At 44.9% G+C, this 21,300-nt stretch overlaps 1 protein-coding gene across 5 annotated transcripts in view; it reads right to left on the bottom strand.

Annotated features, from left to right (window-relative positions):
- LOC139263300 (F-box/WD repeat-containing protein 7-like) overlaps positions 1-21,300 on the bottom strand; it is a 237,005-nt gene that overhangs the window by 64,479 nt on the left and 151,226 nt on the right. For all 5 annotated transcript variants that reach the window (XR_011593087.1, XR_011593085.1, XR_011593086.1 and 2 more), the window contains 2 exons: positions 9,943-10,031; positions 7,687-7,872 (listed from right to left, as the gene is read on the bottom strand). Coding sequence is in view for 2 of the 5 variants with exons in the window: in XM_070879149.1 (XP_070735250.1) it covers positions 7,687-7,872; positions 9,943-10,031 (275 nt within the window). In the remaining 3 variants the exon portion in view is untranslated. The remainder of the gene's footprint in view (positions 1-7,686; positions 7,873-9,942; positions 10,032-21,300) is intronic.

The following is a 21,300-nucleotide window of genomic DNA, read 5'->3' as shown; positions in this document are numbered from 1 at the left end:
AAGTTTCATGCCGCGGCGAGCTGGGCGCCTGTTTTTCGCGCCGAAAACGGCGCCTAAAAAAAAATCCGATATTCTCGAGCTCCTTGGTGCTCGATGTCTGTTTGGCGCGGCGCGCTCTTCGCAGCAGGGGGCGTAGCCTAACACTCGCGCCGATTTTCTAAGCAGCAGGGGGCGGGTACAATTTAAATTAACCTTCGTGGTGCCGGCAACCCTGCGCGTGCGCGTTGGAGCATTCACGCACGCGCAGTCTCACACAAACATTGGCACTCGCCCATTTTTAAAAATACTGCAGAAAAAGTGAAGATTTGTTTCTTGGGCTCCTGCAAAGGCTTGTAATTTAATTTTTTTTGATATTTCTGTGTGTGAGGGAGTGCTTTTAGCAGCACTGCTGAATAAATCACCTGCTGAAATCAGTGAGTTCAGCTTTTCACTGCTAAGCTTGCAGAACCGGTGCTGCATTGGTACATGCAAATTAAGGACTGTGTGTTTGGAGAAATAAGAGTGCCAATTCAACTTTGCAATGGATCAACGTCCACCAAGAACAAAGAATTTCTTGCATGAGGAAGTGGAGATATTAGTCAACGTAATTGAGCAGAGATGGCAGGAGCTAGATACCAGCAACAGAGGTCGCATAAAAGTGCCACCAAAAGAAATGAAGAAATGCTGGAACCATGTTGCAGAAGATTACTGCGCAGTGGTGCATACCAGGAGATCTGGAAGTCAGTGTAAAAAGAAATGGCACGACCTTGGTCAAGTAGTTAGTGTAAGTAATATTTCCCATTTTTAATTTAATCGTAATTGTAACCTGGCTATCTGTATGTCCCACCCTGCAGACTGACATAGTCTGTAAAAAGTTAATTTTACTCTTTGCAGAAGAAATTGGCCCACAACAAAAGGGAGGCAACTCGGACAGGAGGAGGCGTGCCCAATCTGCATCCACTGACACCCTTGGAACAAAGGGTAGCTGCTATGATGAGTCGGACATGGAGTAAAGCAATCGGTACAGCACAAGCTGGGCCCGCACGCGAGGAAGAGGGCAAGTCCTGAAAATGCATCATGGCCCTTTAAATCAACCTGCTGCCTGGCTTGCTTTGTGTGAGAGTACTCATGCCACCCACCCGGCCCCCTCCCTTGCTGTTAAGCATTTGACTGTTCTGATGTATTTTGCAGAACATGATGATGATATAGATGACTATGCTGCTGCTGCCAACCCTGAGGATCCTGAGGGTACAGAACAAGAACCAGTACAACCAGCTGCGGACGATCCAGACTGGATGATGGCAGCGATGACTGAAATGTCTGCAGGGGAGAGCTTCCAATTTAATGTTTATGAGCCCCCATCAAGGGGCATCAGAGTTTCAACCTCTAGTATAGGTCTTGGTTCCACCTTCCATGGTTTTGCTTCCGATATTGCGGGTCCCAGTGGTGCTGCTGGTATAATGCAGCATTCTACAGTCAGTGCACTACCGTCCCAGCCTGCGCCTCCCTCTCACATAGGTTCTGGTTCCACCTACTATGGTTTTGATTCCGACGCTTTGGGTCCCAGTGTTGCTGCTGATATCATGGAGCAGTTTACACCCATTCGTCCAACATCCCAGCCCACAGCTCGCACTTGAGTGCTGTCGTCTGGAACACCGAGCGTCCTACCGTTCCAGCCCGAGCCTCTCCCTCTAGTTCTGCCGTCTGCAACACAGAGCATTCCACCATTCCAGCCCGAGCCTCTCCCTCCAGTTCAGCCGTCTGGAACACAGAGCGTCCCACAGTCCCAGCCTGCGCCTCCCTGTGTAGTGGTGCCGCTTGCAACACCGAGCATCCCACCGTCCGTGCCCGCGCCTCCCAGTGTAGTGGTGCCACGAGGCAGACCCAGGCAGAGGATAAGGAGATTGGAGACACGCTCTCCTGAGATGCGGCGTGCAACAGATGCGGCTCAGGTTGTGGCATTGGGTATGGAGACCAATGAGCGTGCCCGATCACTCATCGGTGGCGTCAATGCAGTAGGTGAAGAGTTGACGGTCCTGACGGGAGAAATAGCAGTAATAACACGGGAAGTTAGGGAGGGAATGTCCGAGGGAGTGCAATCGACGGCACAGGCCATCAGGGAGGGCATGCAAATTACGGCACAGGCCATCAGGGAGGGCATGCAAGTGTCGGCACAGGCCATCAGGGAGGGCATGCAAGTGTCGGCACAGGCCGTCAGGGAGGGCCTGGTTGAGGTAGCTGCTGCAATAAGGGCACACAGCCCAGCCAATCAAATGACACCCCCATGAGGAAGTGAACATTCACTGAGATATGGATGAGACATGGTTGCAGCCTTTCTTTGCTGCTTTTGTTTTGTTCTTGATGTAGCTGTAGTAGCGTTTTTCAAATTGAAATTGTTTTGTAAGTTTTGTAACTTTACAACTTATAAGGGATCTTATGGTTTTTAAGTGATCTTATAGTGTAAATGCTCTCACATTTTTTTGTATCTTATTTAATTTTGCACCTAAAAAGTGATCCTGAAGTTTAAGTGTTCTTCAGAGTGTAAGATTTTTCACAATGAAACTGTTTTGTAAGTTTTGTAACTTTACAACTTATAAGGGATCTTATGGTTTTTAAGTGATCTTATAGTGTAAATGCTCTCACATTTTTTTGTATCTTATTTAATTTTGCACCTAAAAAGTGATCCTGAAGTTTAAGTGTTCTTCAGAGTGTAAGAATTTTCACAATGAAACTGTTTTGTAAGTTTTGTAACTTTACAACATATAAGTGATCTCAGGGTTTTCAAGTGATCTTATAGTGTAAATGCTCTCACATTCTGTAAATTATTTAATTTTGCATCTAAAAAGTGATCTTGAAGTGTAAGTGATCTTAGAGTGTAAAATTTTTCACATAGAAAGTGTTTTGTAACTTTTGTAACTTTACAAGTTTATAAGTGATCTTAAAGTTTTTAAGTGATCTTCAAGAGTCATATTAAAAAGTATAGTTTGATACAACAAATATTTTATTAGAGTGACATTAATCTTTTAATAAAATATTTTTTCATTAAAACTGTTTCATGTTCCATTAACACAACACAACGTAGGAACAACTGCAAAGAATAAACATGTCCATATGCAAAAGTGGTCGCAGAGCCCTCAGGCATCAGTAGTTGAAGCATTCACGGATGAGCTGCTGGCGCAAGTCTCGAGCAATCGTTAAAGGGGCACGATGGACGGCCCTCCTCCGACCTCGTGCTCCGGCCTCAGGCACTTGCATGCTTTCCTGATTGTCGTTATCATCCACATCCTGGTCTTCCGTAATACTATCATCATGCACTGGACCCTCATGTCGGTCTTCGGGTTCCACTACCAGCTCCTGCTGCCTCATGATGGCTAAGTTATGAAGCATGCAGCACACAACAGTGAAGTGACCGACAATCTGAGGAGTATATTGCAACTGTCCTCCGGAATGGTCCAGGCATCGAAATCGCTGTTTCAATATGCCAATGGTCCTCTCAATGATGCTGCGCGTCGCAATGTGCGCCATGTTGTATTGACAGTCAGCTTCTGTCCGTGTCACGCGTATGGGCGTCATGAGCCAGGTGGTCAGGCCGTACCCTTTCTCTCCCAGTAGCCAGCTCTGCCCTTCTGGCTGCTGCTCAAACATGTCAGATAGAACGCTGTCGCGTAGGATGAACGCATCGTGGGTGCTGCCAGGGTATCTCGCATCGACTGACATGATGCGCTGCTTGTCATCACACACGAGCTGCACATTGATAGAGTGGAAACCTTTCCTATTTCGGTACTGCTCAGATTCCTCCACGGGTGCTCGCAAGGCTTTGTGGGTACAATCAATGCAGCCCTGTACCTTTGGGAAGCCGGCAATCCTGAAGAAGCCCACAGCCCTCTCATGGATCGATTGTGCGGTCATTGGGAAATTGATGAAGTCATTCCTTCGCGCATAAAGTGCAGCCGTGACCTGGTAAACGCAGGCATGTATTGCACGTTGAGAGATGGCACACATATCTCCAGTTGTAGCCTGAAACGATCCCGAGGCATAGAAAGAAAGTGCAGCTGTTACCTTCACTTCAACAGACAAGGCAGTTGTCCTTCTGCTTCTGGGCTGCAAATCTGCTCTCACCATATCACAGATCTCAGTGACAACTTCTCTGCGGAAACGCAGCCTTTTCACACAATCAGCCTCGCTCATGTCCAGGTACGAGTGCCTGGTTCGATATTGTCGACGTGGGTAAGGTCTCCTGCCCATCAACCTAAGGGCTACGACGTTCCTGGTGCGGTGAGCTCTAATCAATTCTCTCTTATGCAGTGAATTGATGACAAACCATTGCATAATATGTGGTGTTGACAATGCAGCATCCATTCTGCAAATTTAAATATAAAACTGTCTATGTGGCTGCCTCTCCCTGTCCAAATGGCCTCAGTCCCCCTCACAGCTCGAAGGCTGCTGCTGTATCTTTGGCTGCTGGCCAGCCACTGACGCGCCCCTAAAGCGTGGCCGAATGGCCTCAAGAACCTTAATGAGCTGCGTGTGTCCTGCGTTGATTCTTCGGCTGCCGGCCAGCCACTGACGCTGCTGCTATCTCATGGCCGAATGGCCTCACGTCGGTCCGGTGCTGCTTCTTCGCGGTCAGCCACGAAGAGAATAAAGGCCTGCCTCAAGCACTGCAGCTCAGCTCGAAGCTTGCTGCCGCTGCCATCGAGACACTGACGCCACACTGCTGCCTCTGTCTCCAACATGAAAGGCCTGCCTCAAGCACTGCAGCTCAGCTCGAAGGCTGCTTGCTGCCGCTGCCGTCGAGACACTGACGCCACACCGCTGCCTGAAAGGCCTGCCTGAAGTACTTTCACACAGGTAGGAACATGGTTTATTTAATCTTTTCTTTGCTTATAAATTTTTATTCAGGTTGGATTTATTTGTATAATATTTGTATAAGTATAACTAAGGATTGATTGTAGAATTTAATGACTTCCCTTCCCCCCCCCCTCCCCCCCCACCTCGTTCCCTACGCCTAATTTGTAACCTGCGCCTGATTTTTTAAAGTGTAGACAAGGTTTTTTCAAGCGTACAAAAATCTTCATTTACTCCATTCTAAGTTAGTTTGGAGTACATTTTCACTCACGAAACTTTGAAATCAGGCGTCAGTGGCCGGACACGACCCCTTTTGAAAAGAAATTCTGTTCCAAAGTGAAACTGTTCTACCTGACTAGAACTGGAGGAAACTAAATGTGGAGAATTCCGATTTCTAAGATACTCCGTTCTACACCAGTTGCTCCTAAAAATCAGGAGCAAATCATGTGGAAACTTGGGGCCATTAAGTTCAATTATTAAGAAGTTATCAGTGTATAATTGTAATAAGCTTTATAATCTGTAACCATCATCATAGGCAGTCCCTCGAAATCGAGGAAGACTTGCTTCCACTCTAAAAGTGAGTTCTTAGGTGACTGAACAGTCCAATATGGGAATTACGGTCTCTGTCACAGGTGGGACAGACAGTGGTTGAAGGAAAGGGTGGTTAGGGAGTCTGGTTTGCCGCACGCTCTTTTCGCTGCTTTCTGCACGCTCTCGGCGATGAGACGCGAGGTGCTCAGCGCCCTCCCGGATGCTCTTCCTCCACTTCGGGCGGTCTTTGGCCAAGGATTCCCAGATGTCGGTGGGGATGTTGCATTTTATCAAGGAGGCTTTGAAGGTGTCCTTGAAACGTTTCCTCTGCCCACCTAGGGCTCACTTGCCGTGTAAGAGTTCCGGCTAGAGCGCTTGCTTTGGGAGTCTTGTGTCAGGCATGCAAACAATGTGGCCCGCCCAACGAAACTGGTTAAGTGTGGTCAGTTCGTCGATGCTGGGGATGTTGGCCTGATCGAGGACACTAACGTTGGTGCGTCTGTCCTCCCAGGGGATTTGCAAGATCTTGCAAAGATATCGTTGGTGGTATTTCTCCAGCGATTTGAGGTGTCTACTGTATATGGTCCATGTCTCTGAGCCATACAGGAGGGCAGGTATCACTACAGCCCTGTAGACCATGAGCTTGGTGCCAGATTTGAGGGCCTGACCTTCGAACACTCTCTTCCTCAGGCGGCCAAAGGCTGCGCTGGCACACTGGAGGCGGTGTTGAACCTCATCGTCGGTGTCTGCCCTTGCTGATAATAGACTCCCGAGGTATGGAAAGTGTCCACTTTGTCCAGAGCCACGCTGTGGATCTTGATGACTACTAGCTAGCTAAATCTTCTGAAAGTGCACAATGGTCTAGATAAGACTGATTAGCTAATATTTAATATACCAGTGTCAATTTTTTGAAATAAAATACAAAAGTATTTAGTGGTCTCAATATTCTTGCAGATATTTGGTTGTTTGTTTGCTGATATGCATTTCCAAAGAGAACACTGCTGCTTGCTCACCTGATGGTGTCACAAGTTTATCCTGCAAGTAACTGGACCATAGAGCTCAGTGAGATCCCATTTTCAATCCTCAGTCTGTGCCACATTGCTCATCTCAGCCCAGACACAGGTAGGGATCTTACAATTGTCCCTGTGTTACAGAGGGGAACGGCAGGGGCAGGTTGGTAGAGGACCTTTGTCTTACGGATGTTTAGTGTAAGGCCATGCTCTTGTACGTCTCGGTGAAGGTGTTGACGATGGCTTGGAGTTCAGCCTCCGAGTGTGCGCAGACGCAGGCGTCATCTGCGTACTGTAGTTCGATGATGGAGGATGAGACGACCTTGGACCTGGCCTGGAGGTGGCGGAGGTTGAACAGATTCCCGTTTGTCCTGTAATTTAACTCCACTCCAGCGGGGAGCTTGCCGAGGGTGAGATGGAACATTGCAGCAAGGAAGATCGAGAAGAGCGTTGGTGCGATGACACGGCTTTGCTTGACCCCAGTAAGAACGTGGAATGGGTCTGTGGTGGATCTGTTGGTCAGGATCACAGCTTGCATGTCATCGTGGAGCAGGCGGAGAATGGTGACAAACTTTTGAGGGCAGCCGAATCTGAGGAGGATGCTCCATAATCCGTTACAGTTGACAGTGTCGAAGGCTTTTGTGAGGTCGAAGAAGGCCATGTACAGGGGTTGATGCTGTTTCCTGCATTTCTATCCCTGGTCTCTATTCAGCAATCACTCTCGGAAGTGCATGTGTAAAGATCAGGTAAGGACAGAATTTGGTTTGCCTGTAATGCCCCTGTGATTGTGTTGAAATCCCTTCATGGCCTCGCTCCTCCCTATCACTGTAACTTTCTTACATTACAACCCACCTCTTCCCAGAAATCTCCATTCCTTTGACTTGGGCTTCTTGCTCATCCCTTCCCTTTGCCAACCAGTGTCTGTGTCATCCAGGTCTCATTTCCTCCATCTTCTCTTTTAAGAGCCGTCTTAAAACACACCTCGTTGATCAAGCTTTTGGTTACTCCTCCCAAAATCTCTTTTTTTGGCTTGCCATTTATTTTTCCCTTTACGCTTCTGTGAAGCACCTTGGGGCATTTTTCTATGTTAATGGTGCTATATAAATGCAAGTTCTTATTGTCATTGTGATTGAATAACCAGCTAATGCTCACAGTCTAGGTTCACATCTGAATAATGGCCATTGAGTCAAGGTACATGAGGGGGACTGGTGTATATAAAATTGTAGAAGTCAATGCCTGCAAAAAAAAACATTGCTGTTCTTTTCATAATCTAAATTTTTTTATCTCACATTCTCTGCTCTTGCTGAATATTACTCACCATCACAGTCGAGGCAATTCACTCTTTCTTGATGGCCTCGAAGTAAAGGCAAAACTGTATATCTGCCCAATGCCCAGTTTTGATTTAGGTGACAAGCCCTAATGTAAATATCCTTCCATCGGCAGGTTGCAGACAGTGATGCAAAGTCAGAAAGAGTAGCAGTGCTGTATGTCGGAGATGTGAGACCTAACAAAATGAAAGTGTAACAATTTATTAACAGGTGTCAATGAGCAAAATATTGTATGGCATATCACTCCAGGCTGGTTCTGATGATGTGATAAGTAGACTGACATTTAGGAATGTCAGCAAAATCCTGAAGTTGGCTTAAAGTTCCTGCCAGACATTGTTATTCTTTACAATATATAATCTGTGGTGAATATTTCACTTGTATACCATTAGGCTTAAAGCGGCAGAGGGTGCATGATATATACGAAAGGATAATATCAACAAATAATGAGATTGAAGTTGAAAGTATGTGATATATGTCATTGGTACTACCTTTAGTGTTTTTAATACAAATACAGAAAAATGCACACTATATACAGGTATTATAATATTATATATTTATTGGCAGCAAAAAATATATATTTTCCTTTTTGTTAATCTGACTACAAATTTGATGCAGATTAAGTACTAGCTGAATCTTAATGATAGATCACATGCTTCAGTTATACACTTTCACTTGGAGAAAATATAGAAAGACTTGCCTTCTGTGCTCGTACAGACAAGAAAAAGGGTTAATTAGTTTGTTACTCATCCATGGTTCCTTCAGTCTTAAATGTGTTATTACATTTGGAAAGTTATTTAGCTCATTGCTTTATGGATTACAATGGCAAATGGTTTCCAGTGAATCCCATCAAAGAACTAACCTAATCTGATCTTGGCAGTGCTGCTCTGTCACTTGCCCACAGAGTCTGCTTTGTAACTCCACCCTGGGCTGGATTTTCGGCTTTGATGTTTTTGAGGCGGTAATACCAGCGGGGTGGGTAAAGTGCGGCCCTGAGTCAGGGGACGCAGTGCTAAGGGAGGCGTTGTACGCCTCTCTTGGGTGCTAGCATGGGAAACTCCCGAGCTATAAAGCCAGGTCGGGAGTGCTCCGAGAGATGCCCGAGGGAAAAAATGTTCAAAAATGCCGCAAAAACATTCCCAAAACTTTGCCCACGCCACAACACAAATTGCAAAATAATTAAAAGAACAAATAATCACACTTACCTTAGGAGTCCATTACTTACCTCTCCGCTGTCATTATCCTTGGACCGCCTGACTTTCCAGGCGTTCACTGCGGGGCGCGCTTCGAGGTGTACGGGTCGGGCAACAGTCAAAACTCGCGCCAGTGTCACAACCAGGGGCATTGCACATCGGCGCAGCTCTTCCGGGCGGTGCTGCTCCGTGCCGCTGCAAAATCAGACCCGATGATCGCTGCGGAGCGCTGGAGGCTGACCACCCGGCCAGAACACCTCACCGTCGCCATTGCCACCACTCCGGGGCAAAAAACAGAACAGCGAGGAACTGAAAATCCGCCCCAATGGGCGCCTCATTCTCAGCTATCACTTCTTTCGCCCATTCAGCCTTTGCAGAGACTGAAAGCTTTTCAAAATTATTTTTGAAACTTTAAAAAGACTGCAACATTTTTTATCGCCATTTGCGACCACATTTCTTTAACTTTAAAGCATGTCAGCTGCAACCCAAGGCCAGGGCTGAATTTTTCAACCTAGCCATTGTACAGGAAATAAGTTGAATTGGTCATGTAAAGTATTGCAAGCATGCAGCCTTAAAGAGATTTTCTCTTTACTGTGAGAAATATTAAAGAGATGCAGACACTTGAAGGCTGTTGAATAAGGTACAGCATTTTGCAGATCCTAATGTAATACTTTACAGCTGATTTTGTAGGTAATCAGGAATGACATATATTCATTTGAAATCAAATCATTTTAAAGGGCTTCTCACCACTTAACCAAAGAATATTCTGGACATTTATCATCCTATCATTTAATATGTAAGAATTATCATCTTCACCAACATGTACATTGAGCTTTCTAAATAAATACTTAGAGAAGATACTTTGTATTTTCAAAAGCATTTTTTTCTAAATTAATTCAACAACATACAGTATTATCATTGCATTTTCTCTTTACTGTGATAAAAAGCCTCCTAACATAAATAAACAATTAATCAGTAATGTACAGTTCTAAAAGACAGACATTAGTGGAGTTTGGCAGAAGCATCTGCCAGTTAATAGACATTGCAGTATGTTACCTGTGGGACTATAACTGTACTGGTTCTTGGAGAATAGCTGCTGATCAGTGTCAAAATTAAGCCAATTTTGAACAGCACATAGTGGCTGCCTATTAAAAAAATAAAATCGCTAAGTATTAGATATGACATGCTGACTAAAAAGAAAATTTAAAATATTTACCATGTAAACAAATGTTTTTGCTCTTATTATTTTCAATCAATTTTTAAAACAATTCAAATATCTGAAACTTAGTTGTAATATATCTGAGTTCTACAATTATTTCCTTTAAAAAAACAGTAACTGACATATCAGACTAATAAGCAAAAGGTGATAAGTTAAAACTTTATTAGTTGAGGGATGAACAGTCCGTAGCCTAAGATCTTCAAAGCTAATGAAGGACAATAAATTCTTTAAAATTTTCCTTGAAAAAAGCAGGGAGTAGTCCACAATATTGCTTATTTTCCTTAGGAATGACATTCATACATTTTCCTTAACAGGCTTCAGTGATTAATTTATCCTGATCATCTTTCAACAGTTATCAGCTAAGGGTATTTTATGAAGTTCCTTTCCTATTAAAGCAACATGAGTAATGACCAGTCTATTTTGAATTAATTAAACCCTGCTGAATTTCTCAAAAAGATAATTGGAAATACGATTTTAATTCTTTGCCATGTTATTTGTTCAGACTGACTCTCCACTAACGTTTTAATGCTAAAACATTTGGTTTTACACCATTAAAACCATAACTATTAAGTCAAATTACACACATAACTGACATCGCATTTTGGATAGCTATCTTCTTTCCAAAATTTAGTTTAACTTAAAGTTACGTTTGTTTAAACTTTAAGTTAACTAAAGCATCTAATTAATAAACATTTAAAAAATACTAATGTTTACACAGTACGTATTTCATTGCAGTTTGTATTTTTTGTATGACTATTGTTATTGTCGTTATAGTGAAGGATTCTGAGGAAAGGGATTATCAAGTTGATATGGCTGTTACAAAAGCATACAGGATCTTGGACATTATAAACAGAAGCACAGAGTACAAAAGCAAGGAAGTTATGCTAAACCTTTACCGAAACGGCTCTCATCTATGTTACAAATGACATTCTATGGGACTGTGAGTGTTATATATGCAAACTATAGATATACTCTCTGTGTATTCACTGTATCGTTGCATAATATGGAGACTTGTTTACCTGATGTACTATCAATAAGGTTTACACAGTGTATATACTATGCTGGCGCTACTAGAGGGTGCAACTGGTGGAGACCGGGGTTTCCTACCCTGGTGGCAGGGGCTGTATAAAAGGATAGCCACCATTTGGCTGCCTCACTCTAGAGTTAGGAATAAAGGACCAAGGTCACTATAGCTTGAGTATAACACATTGCCTCGTGGAGTCATTTATAAGTACATTACAGACATAACAATAAGAAAGGTAAACTCCTCGTCTTTCTCGACCTGTCGGCAGCCTCTGACACAGTTGACCACACCATCCTCCTCCAACACTTCTCCACCATTATCCAGCTGGGTGGGACTGCACTCGCCTGGTTCCATCTTATCTATCTAATCGTAGCCAGTGAATCACCTGCAATGGCTACTCTTCCCACTCCCGTGCAGTTACCTCTGGTGTCCCCCAAGGATTTATCCTTGGCCCCCTCCTATTTCTCATCTACATGCTGCCCCTTGGCAACAACATCCAAAAACACAGCATCAGTTTCCACATGTACGCTGACGACATACAGCTCTACCTCACCACCACCTCTCTCAACACCTCCACTGTTTCTAAATTGTCAGGCTGCTTGTCTGACATCCAGTACTGGCTGAGCAGAAATTTCCTCCAACTAAATATTGGGAAGATCAAAGCTATTGTCTCCGTTTCCCACCACAAACTCCATTCCCTGGCCTCCAACTCCATCCCTCTCCCTAGCAAGTGTCTGAGGCTGAACCAGACTGTTTGTAACCTTGGTGTTATACTTGGTCCTGAAATGAGCTTCCAATCACATATCTGCGACATCACTAAGACTATTTCCACCTTTGGAACATCTCCAAACTCCGTCCCTGCCTCAGCTTATCTGCTGCTGAAACCCTCATCGATGCCTTTGTTACCTCTAGATGCACTCCTGGCTGGCCTCCCACATTCTGAGTCGGGAGCAGTGTGAGTCCGTTCGTGAGGTCTATAAAAGGTCGGGAGGTGCGTCACTGAGTCGGGAGCAGCGTGAGTCCGTTGGAGAGGCCTATAAAAGGCCCCGAGGTCGGGAGGTGCGTCACTGAGTCGGGAGCAGTGCGGAGGTGCGTGGAGAGGCCTATAAAAGGCCGCGAGGTCGGGAGGTGCGTCGCTGAGTCGGGAGCAGCGCGGAGGTACGTGGAGACACGTGCTTGTGCAGCTACAGGGAGAAGGCAAAAAAGTAGAAAGAAACAGAAAGGTGACATCACAGCCAAGGGGGTAAGTGATTGGCTGGTGATTGGTGAGTAGTTTTTCTTTTTTCTCTTCTGTAACAGTGAGTAAACTTTAGCATTGCTGTTGCCAATTTAAGTGTATCTAAGGGTTAAGTCATGGCAGGAGAGCTCGGTCACGTGATATGCACCTCCTGTACCATGTGGGAACTCAGGGACACTTCCTGTGTCCCTGACGACTACGTGTGCGGGAAGTGTATCCGCCTCCAGCTCCTGACGGTCTGCATTGCGGAATTGGAGCTGAGGGTGGATTTATTCTGGAGCATCCATGATGCTGAGAATGACGTGGGTAGCACGTGTAGCAAGTTGGTCTGACCGCAGGTGAAGGGTCCACAGCCAGATAGGGAGTGGAAGACCAACAGGGAGAGCAGTGCAAGGAAGGTAGTGCATGGGTCCCCTGCGGTCATCCCCCTACAAAACAGATACACTGCTTTGAGTACTGTTGAGGGAGATGACTCATCAGGGGAGGGCAGCAGCAGCCAAGTTCATGGCACCGTGGCTGGCTCTGCTGCACAGGAGGGCAGGAAAAAGAGTGGGAGGGCAATAGTTATATGGATTCAATGGTAAGGGGAATAGATAGGCGTTTCTGCGGCCGCAACCGAGACTCCAGGATGGTATGTTGCCTCCCTGGTGCAAGGGTTAAGGATGTCTCGGAGCGGGTGCAGGACATTCTGAAAAGGGAGGGTGAACAGCCAGTTGTCGTGGTGCACATTGGTACCAACGATATAGGTAAAAAAAGGGATGAGGTCCTACGAGACGTATTTAAGGAGCTAGGAGCTAAATTAAAACATAGGACCTCAAAAGTAGTAATCTTGGGATTGCTACCAGTGCCACGAGCTAGTTAGAGTAGGAATCGCAGGAGAGCTCAGATGAATACATGGCTTGAGCAGTGGTGCAGCAGGGAGGGATTCAAATTCCTGGGGCATTGGAACCGGTTCTGGGGGAGGTGGGACCAGTACAAACCGGGCGGTCTGCACCTGGGCAAGACCGGAACCAATGTCCTACGGGGAGTGTTTGCTAGTGCTGTTGGGGGGGAGTTAAACTAATATGGCAGGGGGATGGGAACCAATGCAGGGAGACAGAGGGAAACAAAATGGAGACAAAAGCAAAAGACAGAAAGGAGATGAGTAAAAGTGGAGGGCAGAGAAACCCAAGGCAAAAAACAAAAAGGGCCACTGTACAGCAAAATTCTAAAGGGTCAAAGTGTAATAAAAAGGCAAGCATGAAAGCTCGGTGCCTCAATGCGAGGAGTATTCGGAACCCAGGAGAGGGCTCCTGGGGAAGGTGGGATCTGTACAAGTCGGACAGGTTACACCTCAACAGAGACGGGACCAATGTTCTCGCGGGGGGTTTTGATATTACGGTTGGGAGGGCTTTAAACTAGCTTGGCAGGGGATGGGAACCTAGGAGAGGGCTCTGAGCTAGTTAGAGTGGGTGAGAGCTCAGATGAACAGAACACCAAGAAAGAATGCAAAAGGCAGGAGGCAACAGAGCAGAGTAGCACTGGGGTAAGTGTAAACCACAAGGTGATAGGAAGGGACAATATGTATGAATATAAAGGGGCTGCAGGAGGGGTCAAAACTAAAATCATGGTTTAAAAACTAGTATTAAAACACTTTACCTAAACGCACGCAGCATTCGAAACAAAGTAAATGAGTTGACGGCACAAATCATTACAAATGGGTATGATTTGGTGGCCATTACTAAAACGTGGTTACAGGGTGGCCAAAACTGGGAATTAAACATACAGGGGTATCCAACAATTCGGAAAGGTAGACAAGAAGGGAAAGGAGGTGGGGTAGCTCTGTTAATAAAGGATGATATCAGGGCAGTTGTGAGAGATGATATTGGCTCTAATGAACAAAATGTTGAATCGTTGTGGGTGGAGATTAGAGATAGTAAGGGGAAAAAGTCACTGGTGGGCGTAGTTTATAGGCCCTCAAATAATCCTTCACGGTGGGGCGGACAATAATCAGGGGAATAATGGAGGCATGTGAAAAAGGAACGGCAATAATCATGGGGGATTTTAACCTACATATCAACCTACAAATCAAATCGAACGGGGTAGCCTTGAGGAGGAATTCATAGAATGCATACGGGATTGTTTCTTAGAACAGTATGTTACAGAACCTACAAGGGAGCAAGCTATCTTAGATCTGGCCCTGTGTAATGAGACAAGAATAATAAACGATCTCCTAGTAAAAGATCCTCTTGGAATGAGTGATCACAGTATGGTTGAATTTGTAATACAGATTGAGGGTGAGGAAGTAGTGTCTCAAACGAGCGTACTATGCTTAAACAAAGGGGACTACAGTGGGATGAGGGCAGAATTGGCTAAAGTAGACTGGGAACACAGACTAAACGGTGGCACAATTGAGGAACAGTGGAGGACTTTTAAGGAGCTCTTTCATAGTGCTCAACAAAAATATATTCCAGTAAAAAAGAAAGGCGGTAAGAGAAGGGATAACCAGCCATGGCTAACCAAGGAAATAAAGGAGAGTATCAAATTAAAAACCAATGCGTATAAGGTGGCCAAGGTTAGTGGGAAACTCGAAGATTGGGAAAATTTTAAACGACAGCAAAGAATGACTAAGAAAGCAGTAAAGAAGGGGAAGATAGATTACGAAAGTAAACTTGCGCAAAACATAAAAACAGATAGTAAAAGCTTTTACCGATATATAAAACGGAAATGAGCGACTAAAGTAAATGTTGGTCCCTTAGAAGATGAGAAGGGGGATTTAATAATGGGAAATGTGGAAATGGCTGAGACCTTAAACAATTATTTTGCTTCGGTCTTCACAGTGGAAGACACAAAAACAATGCCAAAAATTGCTGGTCATGGGAATGTGGGAAGGGAGGACCTTGAGACAATCACTATCACTAGGGGGATAGTGCTGGACAGGCTAATGGGACTCAAGGTAGACAAGTCCCCTGGTCCTGATGAAATGCATCCCAGGGTATTAAAAAAGATGGCGGAAGTTATAGCAGATGCATTCGTTATAATCTACCAAAATTCTCTGGACTCTGGGGAGGTACCAGCGGATTGGAAAGCAGCTCATGTAACGCCTCTGTTTAAAAAAGGGGGCAGACAAAAGGCAGGTAACTATAGGCCGGTTAGTTTAACATCTGTAGTGGGGAAAATGCTTAACGCTATCATTAAGGAAGAAATAGCGGGACATCTAGATAGGAATAGTGCAATCAAGCAGATGCATGAAGGGGAAATCATGTGCAACTAATTTACTGAAATTCTTTGAGGATATAACGAGCATGGTGGATAGAGGTATACCGATGGATGTGGTGTATTTAGATTTCCAAAAGGTATTCGATAAGGTGCCACACAAAAAGTTACTGCAGAAGATAAAGATACGCGGAGTCAGAGGAAATTTATTAGCATGGATAGAGAATTGGCAGGCTAACAGAAAGCAGAGAATCGGGATAAATGGGTCCTTTTCGGGTTGGAAATCGGTGGTTAGTGGTGTTCCACAGGGATCGGTGCTGGGACCATAACTGTTTACAATATACATAGACGACCTGGAAGAGGGGACAGAGTGTAGTGTAACAAAATTTGCAGATGACACAAAGATTAGTGGGAAAGCGGGTTGTGTAGAGGACTCAGAGAGGCTGAAAAGAGATTTAGATAGGTTAAGCGAATGGGCTAAGGTTTGGCAGATGGAATACAATGTTGGAGAATGTGAGGTCATCCACCTTGGGAAAAAAAACAGTAACAGGGAATATTATTTGAATGGGGAGAAATTACAACATGCTGCGGTGCAGAGGGACCTGGGGGTCCTTGTGCATGAATCCCAAAAAGTTAGTTTGCAGGTGCAGCAGGTAATCAGGAAGGCGAATGGAATGTTGGCCTTCATTGCGAGAGGGATGGAGTACAAAAGCAGGGAGGTCCTGCTGCAACTGTATAGGGTATTGGCGAGGCCGCACCTGGAGTACTGCGTGCAGTTTTGGTCACCTTACATAAGAAAGGATATGCTAAATTTGGAGGGGGTACAGAGACGATTCACGAGGCTGATTCCGGAGATGAGAGGGTTACCTTATGATGATAGATTGAGTAGACTGGGTCTTTACTCGTTGGAGTTCAGAAGGATGAGGGGTGATCTTATAGAAACATTTAAAATAATGAAAAGGATAGACAAGATAGAGGCAGAGAGGTTATTTCCACTGGTCGGGGAGACTAGAACTAGGGGGCACAGCCTCAAAATACAGGGGAGACAATTTAAAACCGAGTTGAGAAGGAATTTCTTTTCCCAGAGGGTTGTGAATCTGTGGAATTCTCTGCCCAAGGAAGCAGTTGAGGCTAGCTCATTGAATGTATTCAAATCATAGATAGATAGATTTTTAACCAATAAGGGAATTAAGGGTTACGGGAAGCGGGCGGGTAAGTGGAGCTGAGTCCACGGCCAGATCAGCCATGATCTTGTTGAATGGCGGAGCAGGCTCGAGGGGCTAGATGGCCTACTCCTGTTCTTAATTCTTATGTTCTTATTCTACCCTCCATAAACTTGAGGTCATCCAAAACTCTGCTGCCCATATCCTAACTTGCGCTAAGTCCTATTAATCCTTCACCCCTGTACTTGCTGACATAGATGGATGCCGGTTAAGCAAGGCCTCGATTTTAAAATTCTGATCCTTGTTTTCAAACCCCTCCATGGCCTCGCCCCTCCCTATCACTGTAACCTCCTCTAGCCCAACAACCCTCCGAGATCATTGCGCTCCTACAATTCTTGCCTCTTGATTTTAATCCCGATTTTAATCACTCCACCATTGGTGGCTGTGCCTTCAACTGCCAAAGCCCTGAGATCCGGAAGTCCCTTCCTCAACCTCTCCACCTCTTTGCCTCTGTTACGCACAAAGCTTGGAAACAGAGCTGAGAGATTCGCAAACTGAGTGATTCGCAAGCAGAGTGAGGAATTTTGTGAGCACAGGAAGTGATGGAGAGGAGGAATTGGGTGGAGACTTCTGACTGAAAAGGAATGGAGCTACAGAATCTAAAGTCTCGAAGTTAATAGACACGAGAGTAGACCTGCGGGTCAGCGAGTGGAGAGGCCGCAGATAAAGATAGGCCCAAGAGCCTGAAGGGAGCGTGAGTGTCAGGGAGTGAGGTAAGTGACATCAGCGCAAGGGAACGAGCTGATTGGTGATTGTTTTTTTTTAAGTCTTAAGTTTATTTCTGGTAAGTTACTTAAAAAAAGAAGTTAGTTAATAGTCGAATAAATAAAGGCATGGCAGGGCAGCTTGGTCCAGCGGAATGCACATCCTGCGCCATGTGAGAACTCCAGGACGCTTCCCGTGTCCTGGACAACCTCGTGTACAGGAGGTGTCGTCAGCTGGAGGAGCTCGAGCTCCGGGTTTCAGAGCTTGAGGAGCAGCTGGCATTACTGCAGTGCAACCGCAAGGCTGAGAGCTACGTGGATAGCACATTTCAGGATGTGGTCACCTGCAGCTAAGGAGTGCGCAAGCAGAGAGGGAATGGGTGACTGCTAGACAGAAGAGGAGGCAAGTCGTGCAGGAGTCCCCTGAGTGCATCTCACTCTCTAACCAGTATTCTTTTCTGAGTACTGGTGAGGGCGATGGTTCCTCTGGAGAGTACAGCCAGAGCCAAGCCCATGGCACCATGGGTGTCTCAGCTGCACGGGGTGGGGGGGGCGCGGTGGAAGAAGGAAGACAGGGAAAGAAATAGTGGTCGGAGATTCTATAGTTAGTGGAGCAAACAGGCATTTCTGCGGCTGCAAACATGACTCCTGAATGGTATGTTGCCTCCCTGGTGCCAGGGTTAAGGATGTCACTGACTGGCTGCAGAACATTCTGAGGGGGGAGAGTGAACAGCCAGAGGTTGTGGTCCATGTCAGTATCAATGACAGGTAAAAAGAGAGATGAAGTCCTGCAGGCAGATTTTAGGGAGCTAAGAAAGAGATTAAAAAGCAGGCCCTGAAAGGTAGTAATCTCTGGAGTATAGAAATAGGAGGATAGAGCAGATGAATGCGTGGCTGAAGAAATGGTTCGGAGGGAAGGCTTCAGATTCCTGGGGCATTGGGAACGGTTCTGGAGGAGGTGGGACCTATATAGGCCGGACGGGTTGCACCTCAACAGAGCCGGTGCCAATATCCTCGCAGGGAGGTATGCTACTGCTGTTGGGGAGAGTTTAAACTAAGTTAGCATAGGGATGGGCACTAGGATGTAGCATTAGAAAAGCGAAACAAAGGGCACAAAGGATTGGGAGAGACGGATAGCACTAAAGCGAGAATTAGTAAGGTATTAGGTGGGGTCAGACAAAGAGAGCACACAGGATGGTCTAAGATGGGTTTACCGTGTACGTATGTGAATGCACAAAGCGTAGTAAACAAGGTGAGTGAGCTGCAGGTACAAGTAGCCACATGGGAATGTGATGTCGTGGAGACCTGGCTCATAAAAGGGCAGGATTGGGTATTAAATATTCCTGGGTATAGGGGGGCCAAAACTGCCCCACACTGGTTTTGGAAAGTTAGGAGGTGGTGTGGCAGTATTGGTTAAGGAGAATGTTACAATGCTGGAGAGAGAGGATGTCCTGTAGGGGTCAAGAACAGAATCAATTTGGTTAGAGGTAAGAAATAATATAGGTGCCATTTCACTACTAGGTGTATTCTATAGGCCACTAACTCATGGGAAAAGTATGGAGGAGTAAATTTGTAGAGAATTTACTGAGAAATGCAAGAATGATAGAGTAGTGATAATGGGAGACTTCAACTATCCTAATATAGACTGGGATAATAATAGTGTAAAGGGCAGAGAGGGGGAAGAATTTCTGAAGTGGGTTCAGGAGAACGTTCTTGATCAGTATGTTTCCGACCCAACGAGGAGGAGGCATTGCTGGATCTGGTTCTAGGGAATGAGGTGGGTCAAGTGGAGCAAGTATCAGTGGTGAACATCTGGGGAACAGTGTTCATAGTATCATAAGGTTTAAAGAAAGACTTGCATTTATATAGCGCCTTTCACGACCACTAGACATCTCAAAGATTAGCTATTGTAAGAAATTGTGGATTGGAAGAAATAACTTGAGACCAAAAAGCCTCTTCAGAGTGGTGTTAGAATTGAATAATTCATTCCATGGTACAATAGCTAAAGCGATTTGAACAGTGTGAACATAAATAACTGATAACACCTGATTTTGTGTTGTGTTTGACTATATTTGAACTATCGCACCCTTAATAAATGCCTTATAACTCCTAAGACCCTTTGGGTATCTGTGTGTGACCTGTGATCCTAAATCTTACACTATGGAAAAGAACAGGGAGCAATCTAGAGTAAAAATACTTAATTGGAGCAAAGGCAAATTTCAGTGGGATGAGAATGGATCTGGCCCGGGTAAATTGAGATCAAAGATTGGCAGGCAAAACTGTAGTGAAACAATGGGCTGCCTTTAAAGAGGAAATAGTTCGGGTACAGTCAAGGTACATTCCCACTAGGGGAATAGCCAGGGCAACTAAAATCAGAACTACCTCGTTGACAAAAGAGATAGAGAGTAAGATGAAGCAGAAAAAGAGCGCTAATACAAAAGCAAAATACTGCCGATGCTGGAATTTGAAATAAAAACAGAAAATGCTGGAAATCTCAGTGGGTCAAGCAGCATCTGTGGAGAGAGTTAACATTTCAGGTTGATGACCCTTCATCAGTGGCAGCATGGATAAGAAATTGGCTAAGTGACAGGAAACAGAGAGTAGTGGTGAATGGTTGTTTTTCAGACTGGAGGAAGGTATACAGTGATGTTCCCTGGGGGTCGGTACTCGGACTACTGCTTTTCTTGATATATATTAATGACTTGGACTTGGGTGTACAGGGCACAATTTCAAAATTTGCAGATGACACAAAACTTAGACGTATAGTGAACATTGAGGAGGATAGTGATAGACTTCAAGAGGACAATGACAGGCTGGTTGAATGGGCAGACACGTGACAGATGAAATTTAATGCAGGAAAGTGTGAAGTGATACATTTTGGTAGAAAGAATAAGGAGAGGAAATATAAACTAAAGGATACAATCCTAAAGAGTGTGCTTGAACAGAGAGACCTAGGGGTGTATGTGCACAAATCGTTGAAGGTGACAGGGCAGGTTGAGAAAGCAGTTAAAAATGCTTACGGAATCTTGGACTTCATGAATATAGGTAGAAAGTACAAAAGCATGGAAATCACGATGAACCTGTATAAAACACTGGTTCGGGCTCAACTGGGCACCGCACTTTATGAAGGATTTGAAGGCCTTAGCGAGAGTGCAGAAATGATTTACGAGAATGATTCCAGAAATGAGGGACTTGTGGAAATGTATTTTTATCTAAGCTGATACCATACGGTATTTGTGTGCCTTTTGATTAAAATGGAGTCCTGGCCCTTCCAGAACTTTCTGCATTTTAGCAGCCAGCTTATTATGAACAGCTAAACCTGCTGTTAGATGGCTGATGGTTATCAGACAGCTAGGAGACAAGTCATGCTGAGACAAGTAACCCCCCATGGTGCTCTCCTATTGTCTACACTACAGGAGTTCCATGTCACCCCACCCTTATCTTCTAGCCATTATCTCTTTCCTTTACCTCATCCATTTGAAGCAAACAGGTAAACTGACCAGGAAATTGGATAATCCTGATACAATACAAGACAGGTGATAGCCCATTACCTATGACTCATGGAGTAATGGCCGTTTGGCTTTCTGATAACCCTGACAAAAGGGAATATCTTGACACCATTTCAGTACCAGGATATAGTAATTAACTCTTTATCTGTATTCACTGACTGTGAGACAGAGCAATACACAGGGAGAGGCCAGAACTTGGGTTTTACTGTATAAATATCTTGTGAAGCTGTACCATTGCGGAGGTTTCATTTGGCCCTTGACTGAGTGAAACCTACCCCTTGCGAGCAAGTAAATTAAAAGGGA

Source organism: Pristiophorus japonicus, chromosome 4 (genome assembly GCF_044704955.1).
Source record: "Pristiophorus japonicus isolate sPriJap1 chromosome 4, sPriJap1.hap1, whole genome shotgun sequence".
In the NCBI taxonomy this organism is placed as follows: Eukaryota; Metazoa; Chordata; class Chondrichthyes; family Pristiophoridae; genus Pristiophorus; species Pristiophorus japonicus.
Note: the sequence above shows the minus strand (reverse complement) of the source record. Positions and strands in the feature narration are given on the sequence as shown.